We start from the raw sequence: 27,253 nt of genomic DNA on the forward strand, positions 1-27,253 counted from the left end.
ATTGTCGAAGTAATTAGAGTCAGCAGTGAATGAATGCTAAATCAGGAGAGAATGCTTATATGATGTACAGACTTTAATAAACATGTAATATAGAAGAGTGGATTTTCAAAGCTGCAGTTTTCTGAGTTGTGGGGTTGTTTCTGAAAAATAAAGATATACATTTTAAAATAGCAAAGCAGACTGGTCACAGTGGCACATACCTGTCATTTGAGTGACTTGAGGAGGCTGAGGCAGGAGGAGCACACGTTTGAGGTCAGACTCAGCAACTTAGTGAGAACTTAAGCAACTTAGCAAGACCTGTCTCAAAAAATAAGAATGGCTGGGAATGTAGCTCAGTGGTAAAGTGCCCCCTGGGTTTAATCCCCAGTACAAAAAATAAAATAGCAAGGCAGATCAAGAGTGGAATATATTCTTACCTATATCTGTCAGAGGGAAGGCCAGGCTCTTCAGAGTTGATCTTGTTACAGGCAACCCTCCCATCATGTGTGCACACAAGACAGATTTTGGGAGAGGGAGAGTACTGGGGATTGAACCCAGGGGCATTTAACCACTGAGTCATATCCTCAGCACACACACACACACACACACCCGCTTTTTTTGAGACAGGGTCTTGCTAAGTTGCTGAGACTGGTTTCCAACTTGTGATTCTTCTGCTTTAGCCTCCTGAGCTTCTGGGATTGCAGGCGTGCATCACCATGCCTGGCAAGGACAGATTATTTTGAAAACCTTTCAGTAGTTGTTTTCACAGAATTTGTTGCAGGTAATTAAAGTAGTAGAGATATAATCATTCCCAGCATTTTTGGTGCATCAGAGCTGTAGTAGTTACTCTGCTTAGAGTAGACTCAAGGATGGGTCGGGGACTGAATAAATCAGTTTTAATCTAAAAATCTTGATACTAACAGGATTTTTGGGAAAAAATGGGTCTCCAAAGAAATGATAAATGTCTATGGTGGTGGATATGCTAATCACCCTTATTTGATAATTACACACCATGTATGTGTATTGAAAATGCCATAAGTAGTACCCCATAAATAAATACGTACTTTGCTTCCCCTTCTCCTTACCCCACAGTGCTAGGGATCAAACCTGGGGCCTCGTGCAACAGTAATTCAGGAGTTAGGAAACCTATGCAGCTACCTTAGGTACCTCACTAGTGCTGCCTGCCTCTGTTGGAGGAGGATAGGTAAAATTATTGCCATAACCACCTCAAAAGGCCTTTTGAAAGTCTCCATTGGAAACACTTGAAATTTAAAAAGCACAACAGATAATATTGTAGTTGTTAATAGCACCATCAGGACAGTTATGGCCAAGTCTGTATTTTGCTGTGATATTATATTTTGAGGGTTAGTCTGACTTTTTGTAGCCGTGGATAATAATAATATATAGCTGAATTTAGTCCTTTGAAAAATCTTTTTAGTTAGTACAGGTGAACTCAGTTAACCCTAATCTTTCCTTTCTCAGTACTAACATGTTTCAGTAGGAACATGTTATAACCTCACTTTGTTATCAAATGAACTGACCCTGGCAATAAGTGGAGTGAGATGCCACCCGCCAGGTTGCCCTCACTTCATTGTTAACTAGCTCTTCTCCTTCTTTTCCAGTCCCACGCCTTTGACACCTCAGCCTTCAGTCACTTTGCTGTAAGGGCAGCTTGAATAAGCTTCAGCCTTTCCTCAGACTCCCAGGGCAGGACTTGAATGGATTTGACCCTGGAATTGTTCCTGATACAGCCTGGTTCAGTTCTTGCTGCTGCCATGCTGGATTCCAAAGATCCACTCTTTCCTCAGCTGGTCTCGCAGGGTCAGGCCCCTTGGTTAAAGCTTGTTGTGTATTTGGTGGGGAGGTTCAAAATGAAGGAGGGACTCTACTTTGGGCATTGGACCTGGAGGCAAAAAATAAGCGTTCAGTCTAAAAGTACTAAGTGCCCATTGTTTGGGCAGCTGTTAATCAGCCACGTTTCTATGAAAATAAGTCCTTTTCATGAGGCAGTTGTGTGGGAATAGCTAATTCTGGCCTGATGCTGTGCAATGTGAGGTTAAAAACATGGTAACTTGTCACAACACAATTCTTCTTGTTCTTTTTGCTGTGGGCTGACTCTACATTACTTGCTTTGTTTGCTCTAGAATGGAATCTACTCACCATTTACTAAAATGAAATGCATTTCTTGGGGGAGGCAAAATCCAGTTCACTAGGTCTTGCATCTTAAAGAGAAAGGAACCCTTCTCCCTCTATGACCAATGTTAGGAATGTCAGCTTACTTAAATCCAAATTTAAGTTCTGGGTTTGGATTTTTATATGTAGGAGCTATTTTGTGTCTTAATTTAAAGAAATTTGTTTTTATTCTTCATGCTTTATTTTGAGTAGTACAGATTAATTTTTAAAGTATTTATCAATAAGACAAAGTAAACTTTAGAAAGCTTAACATAGTATTTATCAATAAGATGAAGTAAACTTTAGAAAGCTTAACATAGTACAAAGTGCACAAACTTTAGAATGTGACAAATGAGGGTCACATCCTGACCTTGGGCAAGTTATTTAGCCTCCAAACCTTAATTTCTTCTGAAAAACGAAACTCACCTGACTAGTTTTATAATTTCCATATAAATCATTATTTGCATTTTTACTGAAAGCCAGTACTGCACTTGCCTCCACGAGAGAACTTTTCAGAAAAAATTTTTCACAAGCTCTAAATCTTACTTAATTTGTGACTTAACAAGCTTTATACTGCTGATACAATATCTGCTTCCATGCCTAAGTGCCTTTGGGTTTTCCTCAAGGATTTTTATATTCTTAGCCACTTAGATACACCTTAGGTCAGTGTCTGCTTTGGAATATACTATTCCATTTCTTCACAGTGATTTCACTCAACTTCTGAAATCCAGTTTTGGGAGGCCTTTCAAATCTCTTGACTGCTTGTAGTTTTTATAATACTTTTCTAAGTTAGATTTATAGGAACTTGTACAGCATATAGAAAGATTTCGGGTATTGCTTTAAGTCTTTCAATTGTAGGGGGTGTCCTTCAGGACTTTTAATAACCCATGGCTTTTTTTTATAGCATTGTGACAATTGATATAATCAGATTACTCAACAAATTTATATCTATTACATTTCAAATCTATCAGCATTTGTAAGTTACACCTTTTTTTTTCTTTTCCTCCTTTCTTCTAGCAGCCTTTTCGTGTTAGTAGGACTTACCAGGACAGTGATGGAGAAGAATGGAAAGGGAGATTTGCCTGAATAAAAAGAGTGTGGCTTTGCCAATTTGTAATTTAAAATACATAAGCAAATAAATCACAAATCTTTCCAATACCTGTGTCCATAGATGCAAGCTGTAATCTCTATATAATCATTACTGTTAAAAACATTGGTTATTGGGCTGGGGTTGTGGCTCAGTGGTAGAGCGCTTGCCTAGCATGTGTGAGGCACTGGGTTCGATCCTCAGCACCACATAAAAATAAAATAAAGGTATTGTGTCCACCCACAACTAAATAAATAAATAAATAAATAAAAAACATTGGTTATTGTCGCCACTCCAGGCAACCCTGAACTTTTGTCCTTTTTGCATGTAAAGACGATGGGAAGATTCATCCTTATAACAAAATGTTCAGATATTTAATTATGTTGCATTAGTCATTTCAGCAAAGAATTATCTTTGTCACTGAAGTTGGGCAGTAGAATAATTTTGAGTATCTTTGATAGAGGTTACTAATTTGTTGCTCTTTTAAAGTACTTGTTTGTCATGTCTGATTTGTACCTAGTTATTGGATGGAAGACAAAAGGGAGGAGTAAATACCCACATAGATGTACATGATGGGCAAAGGGAACACCAATAGATGAGTACTCCTTATAGCCTGGTACTGGCAACCTGTACCTTACATGTCCCTGTCATCCAAGTTCTAAGACTCTTGCTGTCATTCAACTCTGTCCCATCTTAAACCCCAGTATGCTATGCTTTTAACCCTTTTGCTTTTCCTCTGCTCGTCCTTCCAGGGACAAATGCATGAGCCACTTTTCAGGAGACTAAATCATTAAAACTCTTAAGGGATGTGGCCCATTTCACAGTCAGTTGACCATTGAAATTACCCATAATTGCTTTTTCTGGAATTTTGCAAGAGAGCAAGCTGTTGTGATAACCCTGGAAAATAAATGAATCTAAAAATTCAGTTGTTGACTGGGGGTGTAGCTCAGTAGAAGAGTGTGCAAGAACCTGAGTTCAAGTCCCAGCACCACATTTTTGTAAAACATTTCAGTTGCTGGGAGGGAATGTCTAAATTTGCCTGCCCTGTGAGAGAATGATAATAGGCTGGAACAGTGAAAAGTTAAGGCAGGCAATGTGAAAAGAGTTTTCTTAATTTAGTTTGAATGTCTCTACATGACAGAAAATAGCATTTGAAGAACTTAGATGCTTTTATTAGCACCTTCTTCTTTTGGTCCATCATCCTATTGAACAAATTTATAAACTTCCAACTGAATGTGCCAGGGGCTGTAGACCAAAGATTGCTCCTATGAGATAAACAGATCATTCCTGAGGTGTAATAATGTAATTGTTTCTCCTTTTCAGGGAAGCAGAGTGCTTCAAGGAACAAGGAAATGCATACTATGCCAAGAAAGATTACAATGAAGCTTATAACTATTATACAAAAGCCATAGGTAAGAAGGATCTGGCTGGTAGCTATTCTAGAAAATATTAACTTGCCAAATACTCTTCTCAGTAGTTTCTCCTTATGAAGTAACCATTTGCTTAGTGGGCTGATATCTGTTACTGTGTGAACTCCTTCAGGCTTAATGATCTCCTGATGGATAACATTTTAAAACTGAAGGTGAGTAGTTCTTTCTTTGGCAAATTAAAGTTTGCTAAATCCTGAAATTCTGAATGCTATAGCAAAAAGATAGCCACCCAAATGCAACAAATCATTGCCCATTCACTTACTATCTTACAAAATTGCCTTTGTGGATTATCTCATCTCTATACCTAATTTGCCAGCATATTTTTAAAAATTTTTATTAGTTATTGATGAACCTTTATTTGTTTATATGTGGTGCTGAGAATTGAACCCAGTGCCTCATACATGCTAGGCAAGCACTATCACTGAACCACACCCCAACCCCAATTTGCCAGCATATTTTAATTCCATGTTGGCATTTTCTTTTCTTTCTTTTTTTTTTTTTTAAATATTTATTTTTTAGTTGTAGATGGATACCACACCTTCACTTCATTCATTTATTTTTATGTGATGCTGAGGATCAAACCCAGGGCCTCGCGTGTGCTAGGTGAGCACTCCACTGCTGAGCCACAACCCCAGCCCCCATGTTGGCATTTTCCTCATCTTACTTGCTCACGTGCTCCCCATCTCAATTCAGAAAAATCAAATTCATTTTAATACCTCATTGGTATTGCTTGCTAGGCGATGAGCTCCGCCAGTGCACTTTAAGACCATAATTTAGCTGGCATGGGTGGTGTACACTTGGAACCCCCAGCAACTCTGGATGCTGAGTCAAAGAGGATCATGGGTTCAAGGCCAGCCTCAGCAACTTAGTAAGACTCCATCTCAAAAAAAAAAAAAAAAAAAGGACCGGGAATGTGGTTCAGTAGTAGAGTGCCCTGGGTTCAGGCCCCAGTACTGCAAAAAAAAGAAAAATCATAGCTTATTTTCTTCTTTTTTTTTTTTTTTTTTTGGTTGGGTTGGTTTGGTTTCTCTTTTGTTTTGTTGTTACCAGAGATGGAACCCAGGGGCGCTTAACCACTGAGCCACATCCCCAGGGTTTCGCTGAGTTGTTAGGGCCTCTCTAAGTTGATGAGGCTGGCTTTGAACTCAGATCCTCCTGTCTCAGCCTCCCTAGCTGCTGGGATTACAGGTATACAGCTATGCGCCTGGCCTTTGATTTGGTTTTGATGCTGGTTATTGAACCTAGGGCCTCTCTGATGCTAAACATGTGTTCTATTCTGACCTATCTATACTGACCTATCTATACTTCCAGTCTCTAAAGTTGTATCTTGTTTTCTTTTAAAGATGGTTGCTGCTGTCCATTTGCACAGATAGTTAAGAATTTACCTGTGGCCTTTTAGAGTTTGTCAACATTCTGTCTGTGTGTTTGTATACACAAGCATGTGCTGGAGATAGAACCCAGAGTCTCATTCACAAATGCTGGGCTAACGCTGTGCTACTGAGCTATATCCTCAGTCCCCTTCAGCATTCTTATAGTTTGATTCTTGACATAGTTCTGAGAGAGATGCCCCTAAGTTTTCAAATCAGTGACCTGTATTGAACTTTTTGTGTTCTTTTACCTTTCCTATAGATATGTGTCCTAAAAATGCTAGCTATTATGGTAATCGAGCAGCCACGTTGATGATGCTTGGAAGGTTCCGGGAAGCTCTTGGAGATGCACAACAGTCAGTGAGGTTGGATGACAGTTTTGTCCGGGTATGTAATGTGGCTCTAGGGGGAAGGTTGAGTAGCTACAGTTGAGGATTTCTCTTTCTTGACACTGTTGTCATTTGGGATTAGATAATTTTTTGTTGTGAGGACTACCCTGTGCATCTCTGGCTTTTAACTACTAAGTATCAATAGCATTCCCTCTCCTCAGTTGTTAATCTAGGCAATCTACCTCAGGGGATATTCTAACAGCCATGAATATCCCCTGAGGCACATTGCCTAGATTAACAACCATTGCTCTATTGTTTTTATCCTTTGTTGGTTTTGTGTGGGTGGTATTGCTGTTGGTTTCTTTTTGTCTAGCTAATCAAGCTCCTTTCCTTCCTTCTTTGTGTATCTTACTATAGGGTCATCTACGAGAAGGCAAGTGCCACCTCTCCCTAGGGAATGCCATGGCAGCATGTCGTAGTTTCCAGAGAGCCCTAGAACTGGATCACAAAAATGCTCAGGCACAACAAGAGGTAAGAGTTGAATCTATTAGTATCAAACAACGTGGTGTGATTGGAAGAAATAGTGACTTAAAAGTCAGAACTGAGCAGCACAATTCACAATAGCTAAACTGGAACCAACCTAGATGCCCTTCAATAAATGAATGGATTAAAAAAAAATGTGGCATATATACACAATGGAATATTTCTCAGCAATAAAAGAGAATAAAATCATGGCATTTGCAGGTAGAGTTAGAGAAGAGAATGATAAGTGACGTTAGCCAATCCCAAAAAAACAAATGCCAAATGTTTTCTCTGATATAAGGAGGCGTATTCATAGTGGGTTGGGGAGAAGGGAGCATAGGAGGAATAGACAAACTCTAGTTAGGGCAGAGGGATGGGAGGGGAAGGGAGGGGGCATGGGTTTAGAAATGATGGTGGAATGTGATAGACATTATTATCCAAAGAACATATATGAAGACACGAATTGGTGTGAATATACTTTGTGTACAACCAGAAATATGAAAAGTTGTGCTGTATATGTGTAGTAAGAATTGTAATGCATTTCACTGTCATATATGAATAAAAAATCAAAAAATAATTTAAAAAATAAAATAAAAGTCAGAAGTGAGATCTAGTACTCCTTCTTCCATTAGCCACACTTGGGGATGATTTTAGTCTCTCTGATCCCCGGCTTTCTTATGTATAAAATGGGTTCTGAATATGATTTACATTTTTTAAAATATCTTTATTTATTTATTTATTTTTATGTGGTACAGAGGATCGAACCCAGGGCCTTGCACATGCTATGCAGGCGCTCTACCACTGAGCCACAACCCCAGCCTGATTTACATTTTTTAAAAGTCTAAAAATTGAAGGGTTTCCTGAGATATCTGAGAGAATAGATAGAAGCTTTAAGCAACTGATTTGAATGAGGTTAATTTTTTGTGTTTGTGGTGCTGGGGATTGAACCTGGAGCCTTGTGCATGCAATCACTCAAAAGTTTTAGTTTTCTTTTGTTTTGTTTTTCGTACTGGGGATCTAATCCAGGAGCACTTTACCACTGAGCTCCATTCATTTTTTAAATATTTTTATTTTTTGGCATAGATGGACACAACAAAATGCATTTTTTAATTTTTTTATTTTTATGCGGTGCTGAGGATCGAACCCCGTCCTGCCCATGCTAGGCGAGCACTCTATGCGCGGAGCCACAATCCCAGACCAACCCCTTTTTATTTTTTAAATTGAGACAGGCTTTTGCTAAATTGCTGAGATTCTGGAACCTGAGATTCTCCTGTTTTAGCCTCCTGAGTTGCTGGGATTACAGGCATGCACCATTGTCCCCAGCTGAAGTTAAAGAGTTTGAGTGAGCCAGTTATGGTGGTGCATGCCTGTCATCTCAACTACTCGGGAAACTAAGGCAGGACGATTGCAAGTCTGACATCAACCTGGGCAAATTAGCAAGACCCTGTGTGAAAATAAAAATATAAAAGGGCTGTAACTAAGTCATAGAACACTTGCCTAGCATAAACAGGGTCCTGTGTTTAATCCTCAGTACCCCCCCCCCCCCCACACACACACACAAGAATTTGAGTAAATTCTGAATGGGGGAGGGATGTAGCTCAGTGATAGAACTCTGGCCTAGCACATTTGAGGCCTAGGACTGCCAAAAAAGTAAAAACAACACTGTTTATTGTAGTGGTGCACACCTGTAATACCAGCAACTCAGGAGGCAGTAGGCAGGAGAAGAGCAAGTTTGAGGCCAGCCTCAGCAACTTAGTAAGAACCTGTCTCAAAATTAAAAGGCCTGGGGCTGGGGATGTGGCTCAATCGGTAGCGCGCTCGCCTGACATGCGTGCGGCCTGGGTTCGATCCTCAGCACCACATACAAGCAAAGATGTTGTGTCCACCGAAAACTAAAAATAAATAAATAAATATTAAAAAAAAAAAAGAAGAAGAAGAAAATTAAAAGGCCTGGGGATGAAACTCAGTGTAAATCTGGGTTCAGTCTCCAGCACCAGAAGTTAAAAATAAATAAAACATGTCTTAGTTCCATCTCCGTGTTTATTCAGTTTACCCTTGGATACATTTCATTGGTAATCTAAATTTTCTGCTTAGTTCCTGGCAATACATTACCTTTATTTTGTATATGTCAAAGCATGACTCTTGTATTCCTGCCTTAAAGTTTAAATTGAGATTTTTGTTTTGTTAAATTGTTTTTCTTCATTATTTATTTTTGGGCTTTTTTTTTTTTAGTCTTAGACTCAAAATTGGTGCTGGACAGGCACTATATAGACACTGATCTGTATCCCCAGCCTGAGGGTGAAATGCAGGCTTCAGCTTTTCTGTTAAAGAATGTTTGGCTCTGTCTTTACCACCTTGATTTCTGAAAAATCTCAGATTCTGATTTTCCCTTTTTTTGTGGTGCTAGGGACTGATTTTTTTTTTCCTTCAAAGAATAGATTCATCAAGGCCTTGTTGATTTTTGTGATTGTTATATCTGCAACTTCATTAAAACTTATTATTTTCTGGTGTAGTTCAAGAATGCTAATGCAGTCATGGAATATGAAAAAATAGCAGAAATGGATTTTGAGAAGCGAGATTTTCGGAAGGTAAAGTACAATTTACCCGTTCTCACAACGTTCCCCTCTGTGTGTGTCTGTCCTGTGTTAGTTTTGTGTATGTGTTTGATATTGTTGGTTCCTTTCTGTCTAGCTAATCATGCTGTCTCCTTCCTTTTTTGCATATTTTATAGGGACATCTTCAAGAGGGCAAGCGCCACCTCTCTAGGAAATGCCATTTCTCTGTGATAATTAAGAGAAATAGTGTGTTGGAAATAGTAAATTATTACTTGAATTTAGCTTTTGACCTGTTTTTTTTTTTCCTCCTAAAAACCTTGTTTTTTTTTTGTTTTTTTTTTTTCTTTTTCTTAATTATATTTGGCTTTATGATAAAAAGCAAAGTGAGGGGGCTGGGGTTGTGGCTCAGCAGTAGAGCACTTGCCTAGCATTATGAAGCACTGGGTTCTCAGCACCACATATAAATAAATGAATTAAATAAAGGTTCATCAACATCTAAAAAAAAAAAAAAGCAATGTGAATTTGAGTTTGTCCCTGTTGTTGATAGAAGGTAGTATCCTAAAACTGTACAGGTTGATAAAGAAAAAAAAGTCTGAATTAAATATTGGATTCGTTAATCCTTTTTTTTTTTTTGTACCAGGGATTGAACCAGGGGCATTTAACCACTGAGCCACATCTCCAGCCCTTTCTTATTTTGAGACAAGGTCTCACTTAGTTGCTTAGGGTCTCGCTAAATTGCTGAGGCTGTCTTTGAGCTTGCAATCCTCCTGTTTCCACCTCCTAAGCTGCTGGGATTATAGGTATGGGCCATTGTGTTCAGCTGGATAATTAATTTTTATTTTAATAATAAGAATTGACTTTAATTCCTGCTTTAATTGAACTTGTGCTGTAAATCACAAGTGGGGAGGGGCCCTGTTTACTTTTTCGCTGTGTGTGTGTGTGTGTGTGTGTGTGTGTGTGTGTGTGTGTGCTGGAGATTGAACCCAAGTCCTCATGCACGTGAGGCAAGCACTCTACCAACTGAGCTATATACCCAGCCCCCCTCTTTACATTTTTGAACAGCGATATGACCTGTCACTACCACCATTTTGATGCCAGACTGTTGTTAAACCTTAGACTGGGGGCTAGGGTTGTGGCTCATTGGTAGAACACTCGCCTAGCATATTCGAGGCCCTGGGTTCGATCCTCAGCACCACATAAAAATAAATAAATACATACATACATACATATACATACATAAAGGTATTGTGTCCGACTACAACTAAAAAATATTGGGGGGAGAAAAAAGACTGTGTTGAGTTCAAGCCCCCCCCCTTCCTTAAGGGCATTTAGAAATAATTTTCATTTAAGTTTCAAAAGGTAAGATAGGTGTTTTTTAACCTTTTGGGGACCATCTATCAGGAGAGATTTTTGGAATCACTTAAGTTAGTAAGCTGAGCAGGGTGTTGCACACTTATAATCCCAGCTGTTTGGGAAGCTAAAACATGAGGATAGCAAGTTTAAGACCAGAGGAAGCAATTTAGTGAGACTCCATCTCAAAATAAAAAATAAAAACCAGGCATGGTGACACACGCCTATAATCCCAGTGGCTTGAGAGGCTGAGGCAGGAGGATCACGAGTTCAAAAACAGCCTCAGCAACTTGGCAAGGCCCTAAATAACTTAGTGAGACCATGTCTCAAAATAAAACATAGAACTAGGAATGTGGCTCAGATGTTAACCACCACTGGGTTCAATCCCTGGTACCAAAAAGTAAAAAGAGGGGGATATAGCTCTGTGGTAGAGGGCCCTTGGGTTCAATCCCCAGTACCACAACAGACAGGGGGGTGGGGGGGCGGCTGGGGTTGTGGTTCAGTGGTAGAACACTCTCCTAGAACACAACAAAAAAAAGTAGTGAGCTCCATCCAAGGAAGGGGAGTTGGTGCTTTCTGTGTCAGAGGCTTAATGTTTGATAAAAGGGGTTGCAGTTGAGAGCCAGCCATTCCTAACTCATACACTGTGAAGGTCTTTTATTTGGTAATAAATATATCTGATAAGCTTATGCAGAGTCCCAGTATTGACATCCCTCCCCTGTCTACTGGTTTTAATAATCACAGTGTCTTTGAAGTGTGATTCATGTTTGTTTTTATGTGTGGGTTTTTGAAGAGAATTCTGCCTACTGTCACGTTTTCTGAGGTTTACATAGGCAAAAGCTTTGTCTTGGAAGGCAGTCTTTTGGGTTTCTTTTCTCTCTTACCCATTCTGGAGCCAGAATCCCGAGTTTGTGACAGAATCCTCTGTTTGTGACATCCCAGCCCCCCCACTGTAGCTCATGGTGATGTCACAAATGAAGAATTATGATCCTGGCAGGGGAAACAGATGAACTTGGAAGAAACAAAGATCTTCTTTGCCTGCAGCTGTCCCTAGTGGGGACATGGGGAGTTGGGGGGTGGAAAGTGAAGCATTGAACCTCCAACTGACACTCTCCATGATGAGTAGAGCCAGCTCTGCACAGACCGTTGTTCTTGTGAAGGCAAAAGGGTGTGGCTGCTGAAATTTTTACTGACTTCTTTATACTCTCCTTTTTCTTGAGGGGGAAAAAGCACCACCACTCTACTTAATACCTAAATGTTCATTATTGTCCTTAGAATTTCCAGGAAAGTAATCTAGGCCACTGAAGGAGAGACATGCCTGTTACTGCTGTGTTGCTGCTGTAGAAAGTTTGGTGAACATAGTGTTGACCTGCTGCCCATGTTTTTTAATTTCTTCTTCTCTCCTCTCTTTTCTTGTAATACTGGGAATTGAACCCAGTGCCTTGTGGATGCTGAATTATATCCCCAACCCTTAATTTCAGTTTTTTAATTGGTATCATTTATGGTTCAAAAACTAGAAAGTATAAAAAAGTATTCAGGATGAGTGTCCCTTTAAACTCGCCTTCTGTTTGCCCCATTCTCTCCCCACTCAGTTATCTATTGCTCTCCCCCTCCCAGTGCTGGATGGGGATCAAGTCCAGGGCTTTGCACATGCTAATCAAGTGCTCTACCACTCAGCTAAGCCCCCAACCCCTATCCATTGTCTTGGGTCTCCTTTTTGTTTTTGTTGGTGGTCTTCAGTATCAAACCCAGGGACTTGTGCTTGCCCATCAGATGGTCTGCCACTGAGCTACATCCTAAGCTCTTCTACTTTTTTTTTTTAATTGTTGATGTACCTTTATTTTTTATTTATTTATATGTGGTGGGATCGAACCCAGTGCCTCACACATGCTAGCAATCGCTTTGTCACTGAGCCACAACCCCAGTCCCTCTCCTACATTTTTGTTGTACATAAATTCTTAGTTTTCTTCTTTTTTTGCATGAAAGGTGTCATTCTTAATTCTCTACCTTTTTTCCCCCATAGAGTAGCTCTTAGAAATCTTTCCATAGTAGTACACGGAAAACTTCATTCTCTTTCAGAACTCCATAGTGTGCCATTATATGAACGTTTGTGTTGATGTAATTTGAGTTATCTCTATTTGTAACTTTTCAGACTGCATCTATCTTGATGGCTATAATCAAGTTCTTAGAGGGAATGGGAATCCCTTAATTCTAAAATTCTTCTTTGAGTCAATTTTTCTCAGGGAGAATCTTCCAGAAATAGTAGCTATGCCAAAAATGAAAGCTAAGAGAACAAACTTCTAAAAACAGAAAAGAGGAATATATTGAGACCCTTTATGAGGCTGGAAGAGTAAATTAATCCCAGCTTAATTGTGTGTGTGTGTGTGTGTATGTGTGTAAGAGAGAGAGAGAGACTGGAGATTGAACCCAGGACCTCAAACATGCTGGGCAAACACTACCATTGAGCTTCATCCCCAGCCTTTTTTTATTTTGAGAAAGGGTCTCACTAAGTTGCTTGGGTCCTTGAAAAGTTTTGGGGATTCACTAAATTGCTGAGCCTGATCTCAAACTTGTGATCCTCCTACCTCAGCCTCCCTGATCACTAGGATTACAGATGTGAGCCACAGTCTCCAGCTGGATTATTATTGCTGTTCCTTGTTTTGTGGTTGATAGGCTAAGCCTGATGAATTATACAAAGTAGTAAATAATTATATTTGTGAGGAAAAGGTGGCTTTTGATCAAAGTCACTTTGGATTTGGATTCACTAGCATAGTGAGTAAGGCTATAGATTCTGGAGTCCTAGGATATCTTTAAAACTGACTCCTATTTTTAATCATCTACTAGCTTTGGTAACCTTGAACATTAGCTCTCTGTTTCTTAACTGTCTTACCATTAATGTAAAGATTATGATACTAACTTACTTTATAAAATTATGAGGAGCCAGGAGTGGTGGCGCATGCTTATAATCCCAGTGATTTGGGAGGCTGAGGAGGAAGATCACAAATTTGAGACCAGCCTCAGCAATTTAGCAATGCCCTAAGCAATTTAGTGGGACCCTGTCTCAAAATATAAAACAAAATAGGGTTGGGGATTTGCCCAGTAGTAAAGCATCTCTAGGTTCAATCCCCAATACCCTCCCCCCAAAAAAAATTGTAAGGATAAAACGGGTTAATATGTAAAGTGCTCAGTAAATGTTTGCTATTGACATTAAATGAGAGCTGTTAACTGCTCTCCTCTTTTCAATATTTTGATTGAATGAATTAGGTATGTTTTTAAACTTCAAGCTGGCTAGGGGTGTAGCTAGTGGTAGAGTGCTTGCCAAGCAAATGTGGGTTCAGTCTCCAGCATCACAAAAGAAAAATAAATAAACTTTGATATTACTTTTTTGCTCACAGTGGATCCTGGGAACTTCTTTAGCTTTTAATATGTTGCTGTGATTAAACTATAAGGGCCTTATTTACTTTCTTCTTCCCTATAGGTTGTTTTCTGCATGGACCGTGCCCTAGAATTTGCCCCTGCTTGCCATCGCTTCAAAATCCTCAAAGCAGAATGTTTGGCAATGCTGGGTCGATATCCAGAAGCACAGTCTGTAGCCAGGTATGCAGTGAGGCCATTTCAGAATTGAGCTGCCAGATACTACTGAACTGATGTTGGCTGGTTGCTCTTTATAACAGGAATTATGGGTATGCCAGCTAGGGCTGATCAGACCTTCCTGGGACATAAAACCAAAGATTAGACCAAATTAGAAAATCCATAAAGTATATAGGATATAGTAGTATAACAGGTATTTGAGCTGGGTATGTGAAAGAACAGATTGTATTATGTGAATTTTTTGGGTTTTCTTTGTTGTTTTTTTTTTTTTTTTTAAAGTCAGGTTATCTTTTTTTTTTTTTTTTTAGAGAAAGAGAGAGAATTTTAATATTTATTTAGTTTTTCGGCAGACACCACATCTTTGTTTGTATGTGGTGCTGAGGATTGAACCCGGGCCACACGCATGCCAGGCGAGCACGCTACCGCTTGAGCCACATCCCCAGCCCCAGATTTACTTTGTTTTAACATAATCCTTTTCCTTCTACTCCAGGGGTTGGCAAACTCTATAAAGGCCAGATAGTGAATATTTGTCTTTGCAGGCCATAAGGTCTCTGAAAGGACTCATCTATCATAGTACAAAAGCAGCCATAGATAATAGATGCATGAATAGGTACAGCTATGTTCCAGTAATATTTTATTTACGAAAGTCAGGGGCACTGAAAGGACATAAAACCCAACTATTTTTATTTTTTAGTTACCAGTGGGTTTTCTACTTATTTATTTGTGGGGCTGAGGATTGAACTCAGGGCCTCAAACATTTCCAGGCTACTGCTCTACCGCTGAGCCACAACCCCAGTCCTAAAACCCAACTCTTTTTTTAAATTTATTTTTTAGTTTTCGGCAGACACAACATCTTTATTTGTATGTGGTGCTGAGGATGGAACCTGGGCCTCACGCATGCCAGGCTAGCGCTACCGCTTGAGCCACATCCCCAGCCCTAAAATCCAACTCTTTAATCTTTTTATTTTTTGAGTAATTTTTCTTGACAATTAAAAAAAAAAAAAGTCAAGGGGCTGGGGATGTAGCTCAGCTGGTAGACTGTTTGCCTTGCATGCACAAGGTCCTGGGTTAAATCCCCAGCATCACACACATACCAAAAAAAGCCAGTGGCAGTGGGGCTGGGGTATGTAGAACACAGGTTTATCTTGGCGTGCACAAGGCCCTGGGTTTAATCCCCATTACAAAAAAAGGAGAAGGCGGGGAAGCAGGAAAAGAACACAGTGGTAGAAAGGATTTGCCCTCTGTCCTCTTTAGTTTGCTAACCCCTGTTCTAGTTTAAAAAGAATTGTGAGACAGAAATGCATTGATGCTGGGCACAGTAGTGCATGCCTATAATACCATCGATTCTGGAGGCTAAGACAGAAGGATTGCAAGTTTGAGGCCAGCCTCAGCAATTTAATGAAGCCCTAAGCAATTCAGTGAGAATTTGTCTCAAAATAAAAAGGGCTGGGGATGTAGCTCAGTGGTTAAATACCCCTGAGTTTAGTCCCCAGTATCCCAGAAAAAAAAAGAAAAGAAACGCATTGGGCTGGGTTGTAGCTCAGTGGTAGTGTTTGCCCAGTGTGTACAAGACTTACGGTTTAATCCCAGCACCACCAAAAAAAAAAAGTGTGAGAGTTGTATTAAAGATGAATATAAACTGGGTGTGGTGGCACACCTGTAATTTGGAAGGCTGAGGCAAGGGGATCATGAGTTCAAAGTCAGCAGCTTAGCAAGGCCCGAAGCAACTCAGTGAGACCCTGTCTCTAAATAAAATATTAAAAAAGGGCTGGGGATGTGGCTCAGTGTTGATTGAGCACCCCTGGATTCAATCTCTGGCACCCCCCCACCCCCCCCCAAAAAAAAAAAGAATATGGTGGTCTATTTGGCAAGATTTGGGGAGAGTTCTTGGGAATCTTGACTACATTTTAAAAAGTTTTTTTGTGTGTGTGTGTGTGTGTGTGTGTATATGTGTGCGCGCGTGCGCGCACGCACGCAAGGCAAACTTACTTCTGACAGAATGGAGTGCTATAGAATCTAGCTAGCAAGCAAGCCTGGGTGGGCAGTCCACCTATTTATATATCTAATACAGGGCTGCTTTTCATCCTGATTGGAGGTCTCAGGGATACAGTCTATACGATTGGCTAATTTTAAAATTAGGGCAGGCAGAGGGGAGGACTATAATTAAAATGGCTACAATTGAATCCACTTAAGGCTGAATACTCTATTTTGAAAATGGACCACCAGACTTTGTTCCTCACATTAAAATATTTCCAGTTCAAGGGCTGGGGTTGTAGCTCAGTGGTAGAACACTGGCCTCTCATGTGCAAGGCCCTGTGTTTGATCCTCAGCACCAAATAAATAAATAAATAGAATAAAGTTATTGTGTCCAACTACAAAATATAAATATAAAAAATGTTTCCAGTTTGATAATATCAGCTTTACATTTTAATACGTTTAATAATAGATATGTGATAAGGAAAAAAATGGCCACAAATTGTAGTAAATGGTCAGGATATTCCAAACCACAGCTAAAGGTGACTCTTTCTGGCTTTTGCAGTGACATTTTACGAATGGATTCCACCAATGCAGATGCTCTGTATGTACGGGGTCTTTGCCTTTATTATGAAGATTGTATTGAGAAGGCGGTTCAGTTTTTTGTACAAGCTCTCAGGATGGCTCCTGACCATGAGAAGGCTTGCATTGCTTGCAGAGTAAGTTCTAGGCATGCTAATTTGGATGGGAAAGAAAACTTCCTTTCACTTTTTAGATGGTTGGAGTAGATGTTTAAATCACAAGGAATGTGATAGCCCCTCTTACTGCTTTATAACGATGCTTGATCTTTTCATAGAAATTATTTCAGGACTACTTTTATTTACTTAAAGGTAAGTTTGATTATATGGGTCAGATCCTTTTAACATCTAAGTTTAGTTTTGTTTTGTTCCTTTTCTCCTTAGTAAAGAAGTTAGTAATTCTTGGCAGGTGTGGTGGCGCATGCCTGTAATCCTAGTGGCTCAGGAAGCCGAGGCAGGAGGATCATGAGTTCAAAGTCAGCCTCAGCAAAAAGTGAGGCACTAAGCAACTCAGTGAGACCTTGTGTCTAAATAAAATATAGTATAGGGCTGGGGATGTGGCTCAATGGTTGAGTACCCCTGGGTTCAATCCCCGGTTCCCCTTGAAAAAATAATTTTTTTTTTTTTTTTTTTTAATTAGTAACTCTTACTCTGGAAAATTTAAACTTGGGCAACAGTTCTCACTAGTGGTGTGTTTGAAATCTTGGTTTACCCTGTGCACTGTACTGGAAGCACCAGTGAACAAGTAGTCCAAGCGGTAGCCGTAGAGACCGTTGTGGGATGCTAAACCCTGGGATCCAGAAATTGAGACTAGATTCTGTCCTCACTGTGCAGTGATCAGAGGTTTTCTGGCTGTGAACTGACCTCGCCTTGTTCATCTCTAGAATGCGAAAGCACTCAAAGCAAAGAAAGAAGATGGAAATAAAGCATTTAAGGAAGGAAATTACAAACTAGCATATGAACTGTACACAGAAGCCCTCGGGATAGACCCCAACAATATAAAAACAAATGCTAAACTCTACTGTAATCGGGGTACGGTTAATTCCAAGGTAAGTACTTGGTCTAGGTCTTGGGACATATGAAGATATATATAAATATTTATTTTTTAGTTGTAGTTGGGCATAATACCTTTATTTCTTATTTATTTATATGTGGTGCTGAGGATCGAACTCAGGACCTCGCACGTGCTAGGCAAGCACTCTACCGCTGAGCCACAACCCCAGCCCCTGGAGATATTTTTAAGGGATATCAAAGAGATCTTAGGAAATCTGCCCAATAAGGGTAAACCAGCTGAAAGAGGGAAGGATGTTTTGGAAAAGTATCTCAGCTTGTTAGGACCTATCTTCTGAAAGGCAAGCTTTTATCTTTTCTGTCGAGTTTAGAGGTACTTTAAAAACAGTTTGGGAGGATATTCCCACCAGTTCTTTCTCAAGGTATCTTTCCTTCAGGAAGAAAAATGGCTAGGAGTTTGGGATAATTTTAAGCAAGTATTACTGCTTCTTTTTGCTTAAGCAAGAGATCATTTATTTTTTTAGGAGTGATTTGGAGGAAATAGGAATATGAAGAAGTAGATTTTTCCTCTACTGTGACTCTGGTAACCATGTATGATTGAAAATGACCTGAGTATTCCTGAGGCCCTTTACAGCATAAGTAGACGTCTTGCTCTTGGCAGACTTCTAGTAGTTTAAAATTGCAGTCATAGGAGGGATGGGGTTGTGGCTCAGAGGTAGAGCACTTCTCTGGCATGTGAGGCACTAGGTTTGATTCCCAGCACCATACATAGATAGATAGATAGATATCCATTGATAACTTAAAAAAAAAATTTAAACTGTAGTCACAGCTGGGTGCAGTGGCATGGCATATGCCTATAATCTCAGTGACACAGGAGGCCGAGGCAGGAGGATTCCAAGTTCAAAGCCAGCCTGAGCAATTTAGTGAGACCCTAAGCAACTTACCAAGACCCTGTCTCAAAAAGTAAAACTGGTTGGGGAATATAACTCAGTGATTAAGCACCTCTGGGTTCAATCTCCAATATCAAAAAAAGGAGGGGCTGGGGATGTAACTCAGTGCCTTGGGTTCTATCCCCAGTACCACCAAAAAAAAAACAACAAAAACAAAACCACAGTCATTCCCTCTTTTTTCTTTCTTTCTTTTTTTTTTTTAAAGAGAGAGTGAGAATTTTAACATTTATTTATTTATTTTTTCTTAGTTCTCGGTGGACACAACATCTTCATTTGTATGTGGTGCTGAGAATCGAACCCGGGCCGCACGCATGCTAGGCGAGCGCGCTACCGCTTGAGCCACATCCCCAGCCCATTCCCTCTTTTTTCTATTGGCCTCTTAAAAACTAGAGGGCAGGAACCATCCCTCCTGTTTTCCATGTTTTGGTTGGATACTGATGTGGAGTGGTAGAAGTGGTTTATCATTTCAGATAACTACTTGGTTTGCATCACATAGTATTGAAACCAATTCCAAATTTGGTATCCTTAGCCTTCTGAGATAATGGCTTTTTTCAGTGACCAAGAATAATTATTCACAAACAAAACCTAGTGTGACTCCAGCATTGACTTACCCTCTTAGAATTTTTAAGCCATGCTCACAGCTTTTGGGCTCCCTTGGTCACCAAAGATGTGAAGTATGACTGCTCTCTCTCTCCTGAAGCTTAGGAAACTAGATGATGCAATAGAAGACTGCACACATGCAGTGAAGCTCGATGACACATATATTAAAGCCTACTTGAGAAGAGCTCAGTGGTAAGTGCCTCTGGAGGGTGGGGGAAGAGGGAGTTGCCGATGGCCTATCAGGGGCATTGCATTGATAATGAAGCTGACCCGGGGATGTTGTGAGGTCATTTGGTCCTTCCCCCTGCCTCTAGGTGGGATTGTTCCAGCCCTAGACTATCTTTATAGACCTCCAGCGGAGGAGATTGCACAAGCTCCCTCAGTCTCCCATGCCTGTGTCTAACGCCCCTCACGGTCAGTAAGTTTCTTCTGATGCCTGACCCAAATTCCTTTTTGTTAAAAGTTTAAATCCATTTCCTTTGGAGAGTTTATTTTGTATTGTACACTTTTGCTCTAACTTAGCACAGTGCTTGGCACATAGGTGCTCACCCATTAAATGTTTTGTTGAAATGAATGTGTGGTGCTTGGAAGAGAGGAATAAAAGTATCTCAGAGACAGTTGAAGATTGTATTTACCCTGTTTGTTCTGGTTGAGAGAAAACAATCTTAGGGTTGAAAGGGGCTTAATCTGGCTCAGTCTCTCAGCAGTATAAGGAACCTCCTTTTGAAATATCCTTGAATGGGTAGTCTTCTGGGTGTTTTAAGCAGAGAGGACTCCCTGACAAGGTGATTTATGAACCTAGATTATGCCTGCCAGGTCCAGTGCCCTCATTTGTCCCAGAGGCTGGGTGCTTTCCGTCTTTCTTCTGCATCTTTTTATGAACCCACCAGAGGCTAGGATGGACCTCTCAGAAATTATTTCTTCTGGCTGGGTATGGTGGTACATGCCTGTTAATCCCAGAAACTTGGGAGGCTGAGGCAAGAGGATCATAAGTTCAAGGCCAACTTCAGCAACTTAGCGAGACCCTGTCTCAAAAAGTAAAAAGAACTGGGGGTGTCGCTCAGTGGTTAAGTGCCCCTGGGTTCAATCCCCATGACCAAATAAATAAATAAAATACATAAAATCATTTCTTTTTGCATCATATTATTCCCTAAGCAGAGAAGAATTTCTGTCTTTAAAGAGTCTAAAGGGAGACATATTTGTTTTATGCCAGTCTTCCAACACCTACTCCATTCCTTATTATAAACTGTCAGATCCAAAGAACAGGTGCTGTTGTGATGCCTCATGAGTCACTATTTTAACTTCCCCTTGTCGTCACTGGTACAGGATGCCTTGCAGACTACCTCCCTTTCATTTTCCCAAAATTGTTGCACTTAAAATAAGAAAACTGATGCCATTTGTGTGTATGTAGGGGGGGGTTAATGAATTTTTAAGTGGATGACTAAGTCCAAAAGTCTGTAATTCCATGGACTTAGATAAGACTGTAAAAACCAGCCCTCATTGCATCTTCTGCATTTTGGTGGCAGACAAAAGCAGAAGCTTTGGAAGACAAAAAGTGTCCTTTGACCCAACAAAAGAGTTGTTTTAACAGACACAAAATACTTTATACAGGAAGTTGTTCACTGCATTTTAATGTAAAATAGTGAAAAAGAAAAGGAGAATATCTAGTGGGAAGGGGTTGGCTGGATAGTTGACTCTGTATTGACCCAAGGTAGTGCTTTACAGTGTTTGAATAGGGAATGGAAGGAGAGTGGTGAATTCTTGATTTGTTAGAGAATGAAATGAAGGATTATTTTCTTCTTTGTATGTATACATTCAATAATAAGAAATCGGGTATCACTTTGATAAGATAGCTCCTTATCTTTGTAGTAGAACTGTCCTTGGAGTGGCTTTGTCTTTGAGATTTTACCATGGGGAGAGCATGTGCTATTGGCACAGTTGCTACTTGACAGCAAACCCCTCAATCAGCTGGGATTGTTTGGACATAACTAAAATTAGCTCAGGCTAAAACTTTACCAGAGGCCTAACCATTATCCCATTCTGTCTTAATTTACCCTTAAGTTGGGGAGATGCTAGATGTTTGCTACATACCTGATCATAAGTGAGAGTTCTCTCTTTTCCACTAAAGGCTTATTTACTTTTCTACTTTTTTCCCACATTTAAAAAACTTTAAATATGAGGTTATTATTGAATTTTAAAAAGTGTGACATAAAATGTAAATCTCTGTAGTATGACTGTTCAATATATTATGTCTGGGCCTAAAAAGGTCATCAGGGTTACTTATTTATCAGAGTACTCTACACCCAAGACTGTCAGTTCTCGGTTTTCTTTTACTTTTATTTCAAATTATATTACACTTCATTCTGCAAATTGTTTCTCTGAGCTCTTTAAGTAGCATTTATACCGTTTTCGCCAATCATTGGGCGTTTGTTGTTTTTGTTTGTTTGTTTGTTTGTATGCAGGACTGAGGATTGAATCCAGAGTGCTCTGCCACTGAGGTATATCCTCAGCCCTTTTTATTTTTTATTTTGAGACAGGAGCACACTAAGTTGCTTAGGGTTTTAGTCTCCTGAGTAACTGAGATCATTGGTGTGTGCCAACATACTTAGCATGGCTTTGGTTTTTTAAGGTCTTGAATCAAGATGTTTCCTGAAAATCAGAGATGCCTAAGATGTTGAGCTCTTTTGGCCAGCCATGTTGTTATGAGGTTCCCTGCCCTGGCCTCCAAGGCGAGTGGAGGTCTCCCGTGATTGCAAGATGTGCTTGGGTAGTAGTAGTACATGTCTCTTGTCGAGCAGCACAAATTGCACTGCATGATTTCTTCCCGTTGCCCAGCTGCTGGTGTGTCTCTGGAACAACTGCCACAGTCTGTTAGATTGAGAAGCGAGTCTTGGTGCTGGTGACCTTATCAGGACATGGAAAATGCCACTTGCTTCCATGAAAAAGATAAAAGAGCTGGCACTCTGCCTATTAAGTTAGATTCTTCCCATCGAGGCCCGGAGGCCCTTCTTTTCTTATGTGCTATTGAAGTAGAAGCAAACTTGTGTTTAGAGTTTCCTTTTCTGTCACTTGATTTCCATCTCTCAGATTGACTGGTGTTATGGAAGCATTTGCCAGCAGCTATCACCTTGGACTTGATCCTACTAGAGGCTCACTAATCCCACTTCTGCCCTGGATCAGAGCTAGCCCTGCATGTTTATGGCACGAAGATTTCAAAGCTCTTTCATATTCTTTTTTTCCTCACTTGGATACTTTCTCATGTGTGTTTTAGCTCTGAGTAATCAACTGGGCCTTCTCCTTGCCTTTCCTACAGCAATCCTTCTGCGTCTTGGGTGGCTCTGTGTCATGAGGACCTTTTCCCCTTGATTACTCTCCACTCAGAGCAGAGCATCATTTTGCTGGTTGGGTGCAAGTGCCATGAGGCCTCTCATTTTTTTCTCTGAGGAACTGATAGCTAAATTTTTTTTTTTTTTTTTTTTTTTAGATTAAGGACTCTGTTTCATGAAGTATCTTGCCAAAGTGTGTGTCTCTTGCTTAAGCCATGCCTTTTCCCCTAGAGACCATTGCTATCTATGTCTGAGCACTATTGCCCTGTACTTCCTTCTCAGTTACATGGACACAGAGCAGTATGAAGAAGCAGTGCGGGACTATGAAAAAGTGTATCAGACGGAGAAAACAAAAGGTAACCTGGTACAGAGCATTTGTTTCTTTGTCAACTATGTGGTCTTATTTATAGGCCCTAAAACACAGACACAAGGCTGTTTGATTCCTGCCTTAGGGGGTGTATGTGGAGCTTATTTTAACCTCCACCAGGAGGAAGTGAACAGAGGTCCTTCCTGGTTGGGGGCTTGGGCACCTATGTTTTGGTCCCACCCCTTCCTTGTTACTTTCACTTCTTTTTCTGTGTGGTGAAGCTATTGTAAGGAACCTAAGTTTAAGATTTTTCTTTTTCTTTTAATATTTATTTTTTAGTTTTAGGTGGACACAATATCATTTATGTGTGCTGAGGATCGAACCCAGTGCCTTGTGCATGCTGGGCGAGCACTCTACCACTGAGCCTCTACCCCAGCCCAGTTTGAGATTTTTCTTAGTTTCCAAAAGAAAACATCCTAAAACCCCTGGTATAATTAAGTCTTCTATTTCCAAGGCAGCTGGGCTGGGACCTGGAAAGGGAAACCAGAATCACATTTGTCTATTGATGCCACATGTCTCCCTTCAGAACACAAACAGCTCCTAAAAAATGCACAACTGGAACTGAAGAAGAGTAAGAGGAAAGATTACTACAAGATTCTGGGAGTGGACAAGAATGCCTCTGAGGATGAGATCAAGAAAGCATATCGGAAACGGGCCTTGATGCACCATCCAGGTTAGAGCTTGTGGGAGAGGGGCATGCTGGGAAGAACCCTACAGGCAGGCACACAACCTTGCTCCGTCCTGGGGGCACCTTGAGAGGGTCTTCAGTAGAAATAAGGGGGTTCCAGAACCAGAGTCCAAAATCAGAAATGATGAAGTGGTCTTTTCTTTTAAACTTTGTTTTCTTGAGACTTTAATTTCATCTGAGTTTTGTTCCTTTTAGATCGGCACAGTGGAGCCAGTGCCGAGGTTCAGAAAGAAGAGGAGAAGAAATTCAAGGAAGTTGGAGAGGCCTTTACCATCCTCTCTGATCCTAAGAAAAAAACTCGTTATGACAGTGGACAGGACCTGGATGAAGAGGGCATGAATATGGGTGGTGAGTTGATTGGGGCATCTGGGATGCATCTAACACCTATGGAACTTTGAGAGCTTTCTAAAGATGCTCCAGAGGGAGAGTCTATATGTAATCAGTTCATGAAAACACAGTAATTTGTCAGCCTTCCCTTGATGAGTACCTGTGTTTCAGGCACTGTGTTGAGCCCTGCAGATGAATTAGGTTGGTTCTCTAATGTCTAGGAACCCACTGTCTAGGAGGTCACAAATGGATGGATCCTGGGCCTAATCTGATCCTTAGTCTAAGCAGAATAATAAACATAGATTCAAACAAAAGCAATCAAGTACAGCAGTTCACAGGGTGCAGGGTGGGCTCTAAGGGGGTGGTGAGCACTAACAAGGAAAGGCTTGGAAGTATAGAAAGTGACCCCTTCAGGGATCTGTAAGGGACTTGGTCTAGAGGATGTAAGGATAGGGTGCTAGAGGCAGGCAGTGAGTGTAAGAGCAGCAAGTAGCTGGAACAGATCTCAGAAGGCTACAAGGGTTATATGCAGTAAGGAATAGCCCAATGTTATCTCCCCCCCACCCCACTGCAAAGTATGTGCTGTTATTTGTGTGTGTCATACATTCCTGTAAACCCTCAGAGATCTTAATTCCCAAAAAAGACTTAGCATGAAGAAAAGTACAGCTTTTGTCAGTGTGACTGAAGGGCTTGATCAGAGATAACAGTGGTCCTGAACTGCCCATAGCACACAGACCACCTTCTGTGCTACCAACCCTTTGTCTTCAAATAAGAAAGTCTATTATAGGCCTGGGGATATGGCTCAAGCGGTAGTGCACTCACATGGCACGCGTGCGGCCCGGGTTCAATCCTCAGCACCACATGCAAACAAAGATGTTGTGTCTGCCGAGAACTAAATAAATAAATAAATAAGAAAGTCTATTATGATTTAAAATCAGAATGATGATGCTATGTAGATAATCCTGAATCCTCTCAAGTCAAGGTTGGAGTGTGCGTGTGTTGCTGTTTACCAGTAATAAACATGTTGCTCTGCCCTGAAGTTGAAAGGATCTAAGCAGTCAAAAGCTATTGAAGTGGTGGGGTTGTGGCTCAGCAGTAGAGCACTCGCCTTGCATGTGCAAGCCCTGGGATCGATCCTCAGTACCACATTAAAAATAAATAATTAAATAAAATGTGTTGTGTCCAACTACAACTAAAATTTAAATATTTAAAAAAAAAAAAAAGACAGCCATTGAAGTAGGGCTGGGATTGTGGCTCAGTGGTAGAGCACTTGCCTAGCATGTATGAGGCACTGGGTTTGATTCTTAGCACAGCATATAAATAAAGATACATTGACAACTTAAAAAAAAAAGCTATTGAAAGGTTTTAATTAGAAGTACTGTGGGCTAGATTTAGGCTCTAGAAATTTACATGTGGTGGTAGTGAGGAGGGGGGTGAAGGAGGATAGAGATTGAAGGAAGTCATGGAAGTAGTGTAAGTAGTAAAGGTATGGAGAGCACAAATGGCAGATGGTGGCAGACTCAGCAGGAGTTGGTTGCTGATCAGCTGTGTTTGGGAGATGGAAAGGATGTAAATTGAGAGAGATTTTGCTATAGACGACTCGGGACCATTCACTGAGCCAGGACACCTAGTATAGAGGAGGGTGTCACAGATCTTGCTCTTAAATTTATTTGGATAGCATTGAAATGATACATTTTAGCCCTTTCAGTCAGTAGCAGCCCTAGCATTATAGGGGGCTGTGTTAAGTGCAAATGGCATCTTAAGTTGCTCAAGGAGACTGCCTGTGGAGTGGGTTGAGGCAGAGAAAGCTTTCCCTCTGGATCTCTCTTGGAAGGGGATGGGAACATGTCCTTGGAGCAAGAGCAGGCACTGTTTTGCATGGGGTGGGCAGATTTGCCAATCTTTAGGCTGAGGTGTTGGAAAAGGAAGGAAATGATACTTTAAAAGTATGACTTGGAGACCTGTGCTCAGGGTCATAAGTTCCTTTTCAGATCCTTCTAATTTTTCTCCATTTTGTCCCTTCTGTTTCTTGCCAGATTTTGATGCAAACAATATCTTCAAGGCATTCTTTGGAGGTCCTGGGGGCTTCAGCTTTGAAGGTGGGTATGCCTGCTGCCTTCAGAAGTTCCCAGTTTACAAGCCAGCAATTAGGCAGCTCTTTGGATCAGAGGTGCCCAAGAGTGGGGGCAGTTGAATCCTGCAGGACGTCTGTCCACACAGGTGTTGCTGAGGGAGAGAGATTGGTTCTCAGACACATCTTTCCTTGGGACTATTAGCAACACATCTCTGCAGGATCAGAGGAAGTTGCCTTCTACCAAGGCTTCACTGCAAGAGTAGAGGTGTTCAGAAGCTATATGCATAAAATGGGCTCACAAATGGGGTGTGACTCAGTGGCAGGGCATTTGCCTGGCATTAGTGGTGAGGCCCTAGATTCCATCTCCAGCACTGCATGTAAATAAAGAAAATGCATCCACATATTCCTCTGGCACCCTGGGGCTGGGCAGTTTTAAATTCTTAGAGTTTCTTTGTTTGAGTTTGAAGCAACCCTTGAAGACTTTTTCCATTATCAGAGAAGTGATCTTCCCTAGAAAGTCCACAGAGCTAACTAAGAAGCCCTTCTTTTCCCTTTCAGCCTCTGGTCCAGGGAATTTCTTCTTTCAGTTTGGCTAATGAAGGGCAACCACCAGAACCCAGAAAATGCAGACTCACTCAGTTCAACCTCGAATGTGGACACAATTCACCTCCTTCTTTCATCATGTCTCTGTGTACTTAGAGCAGTTTCGTTTTCTCAATTGGATGCCTGTGTCTGTGAGTGTGGTGAAGGAAAGGGAGCCAGCGCCCAAGATTGGGGAGGGGAGGGAGGTGGGGGGTGGACAGGGAGGCAGCTTGTGAATTTTTGTTGTACTGTTTAACTTTATTAAAAAAGGAAAAAAAAAAGAAGAAAATAAAATGTTTTGACCCTTTCTGGCCCTTTGCTTTGGCAGCTGCTTTATGTCCCTCCACAGCCTATGGGCCATAGCTGAGCCACCAGCGTGGAACTGACCTTGACA

The 27,253-nt window shown here is 40.7% G+C and overlaps 1 protein-coding gene across 4 annotated transcripts in view; it reads left to right on the plus strand.

Moving 5' to 3' along the window:
- Dnajc7 (DnaJ heat shock protein family (Hsp40) member C7) overlaps positions 1-27,166 on the plus strand; it is a 35,617-nt gene extending 8,451 nt beyond the window's left edge. For 2 of the 4 annotated variants that reach the window (XM_013357061.3, XM_078042033.1), the window contains exons 2-15: positions 4,562-4,650; positions 5,188-5,271; positions 6,298-6,422; positions 6,782-6,895; positions 9,400-9,474; positions 14,270-14,388; positions 16,922-17,075; positions 17,819-17,983; positions 19,596-19,687; positions 23,104-23,177; positions 23,715-23,861; positions 24,072-24,224; positions 26,240-26,302; positions 26,836-27,166. In XM_013357061.3, coding sequence (XP_013212515.1) covers positions 4,562-4,650; positions 5,188-5,271; positions 6,298-6,422; positions 6,782-6,895; positions 9,400-9,474; positions 14,270-14,388; positions 16,922-17,075; positions 17,819-17,983; positions 19,596-19,687; positions 23,104-23,177; positions 23,715-23,861; positions 24,072-24,224; positions 26,240-26,302; positions 26,836-26,873 — 1,492 coding nt within the window. In that variant the 3' untranslated portion in view covers positions 26,874-27,166. The remainder of the gene's footprint in view (positions 1-4,561; positions 4,651-5,187; positions 5,272-6,297; positions 6,423-6,781; positions 6,896-9,399; positions 9,475-14,269; positions 14,389-16,921; positions 17,076-17,818; positions 17,984-19,595; positions 19,688-23,103; positions 23,178-23,714; positions 23,862-24,071; positions 24,225-26,239; positions 26,303-26,835) is intronic. The other 2 variants (XM_005321863.5, XM_040268780.2) reach the window with 1 other exon arrangement.
- Positions 27,167-27,253: the final 87 nt, after the last annotated feature.

Source organism: Ictidomys tridecemlineatus, chromosome 3 (genome assembly GCF_052094955.1).
Source record: "Ictidomys tridecemlineatus isolate mIctTri1 chromosome 3, mIctTri1.hap1, whole genome shotgun sequence".
Classification (NCBI taxonomy): domain Eukaryota; kingdom Metazoa; phylum Chordata; class Mammalia; order Rodentia; family Sciuridae; genus Ictidomys; species Ictidomys tridecemlineatus.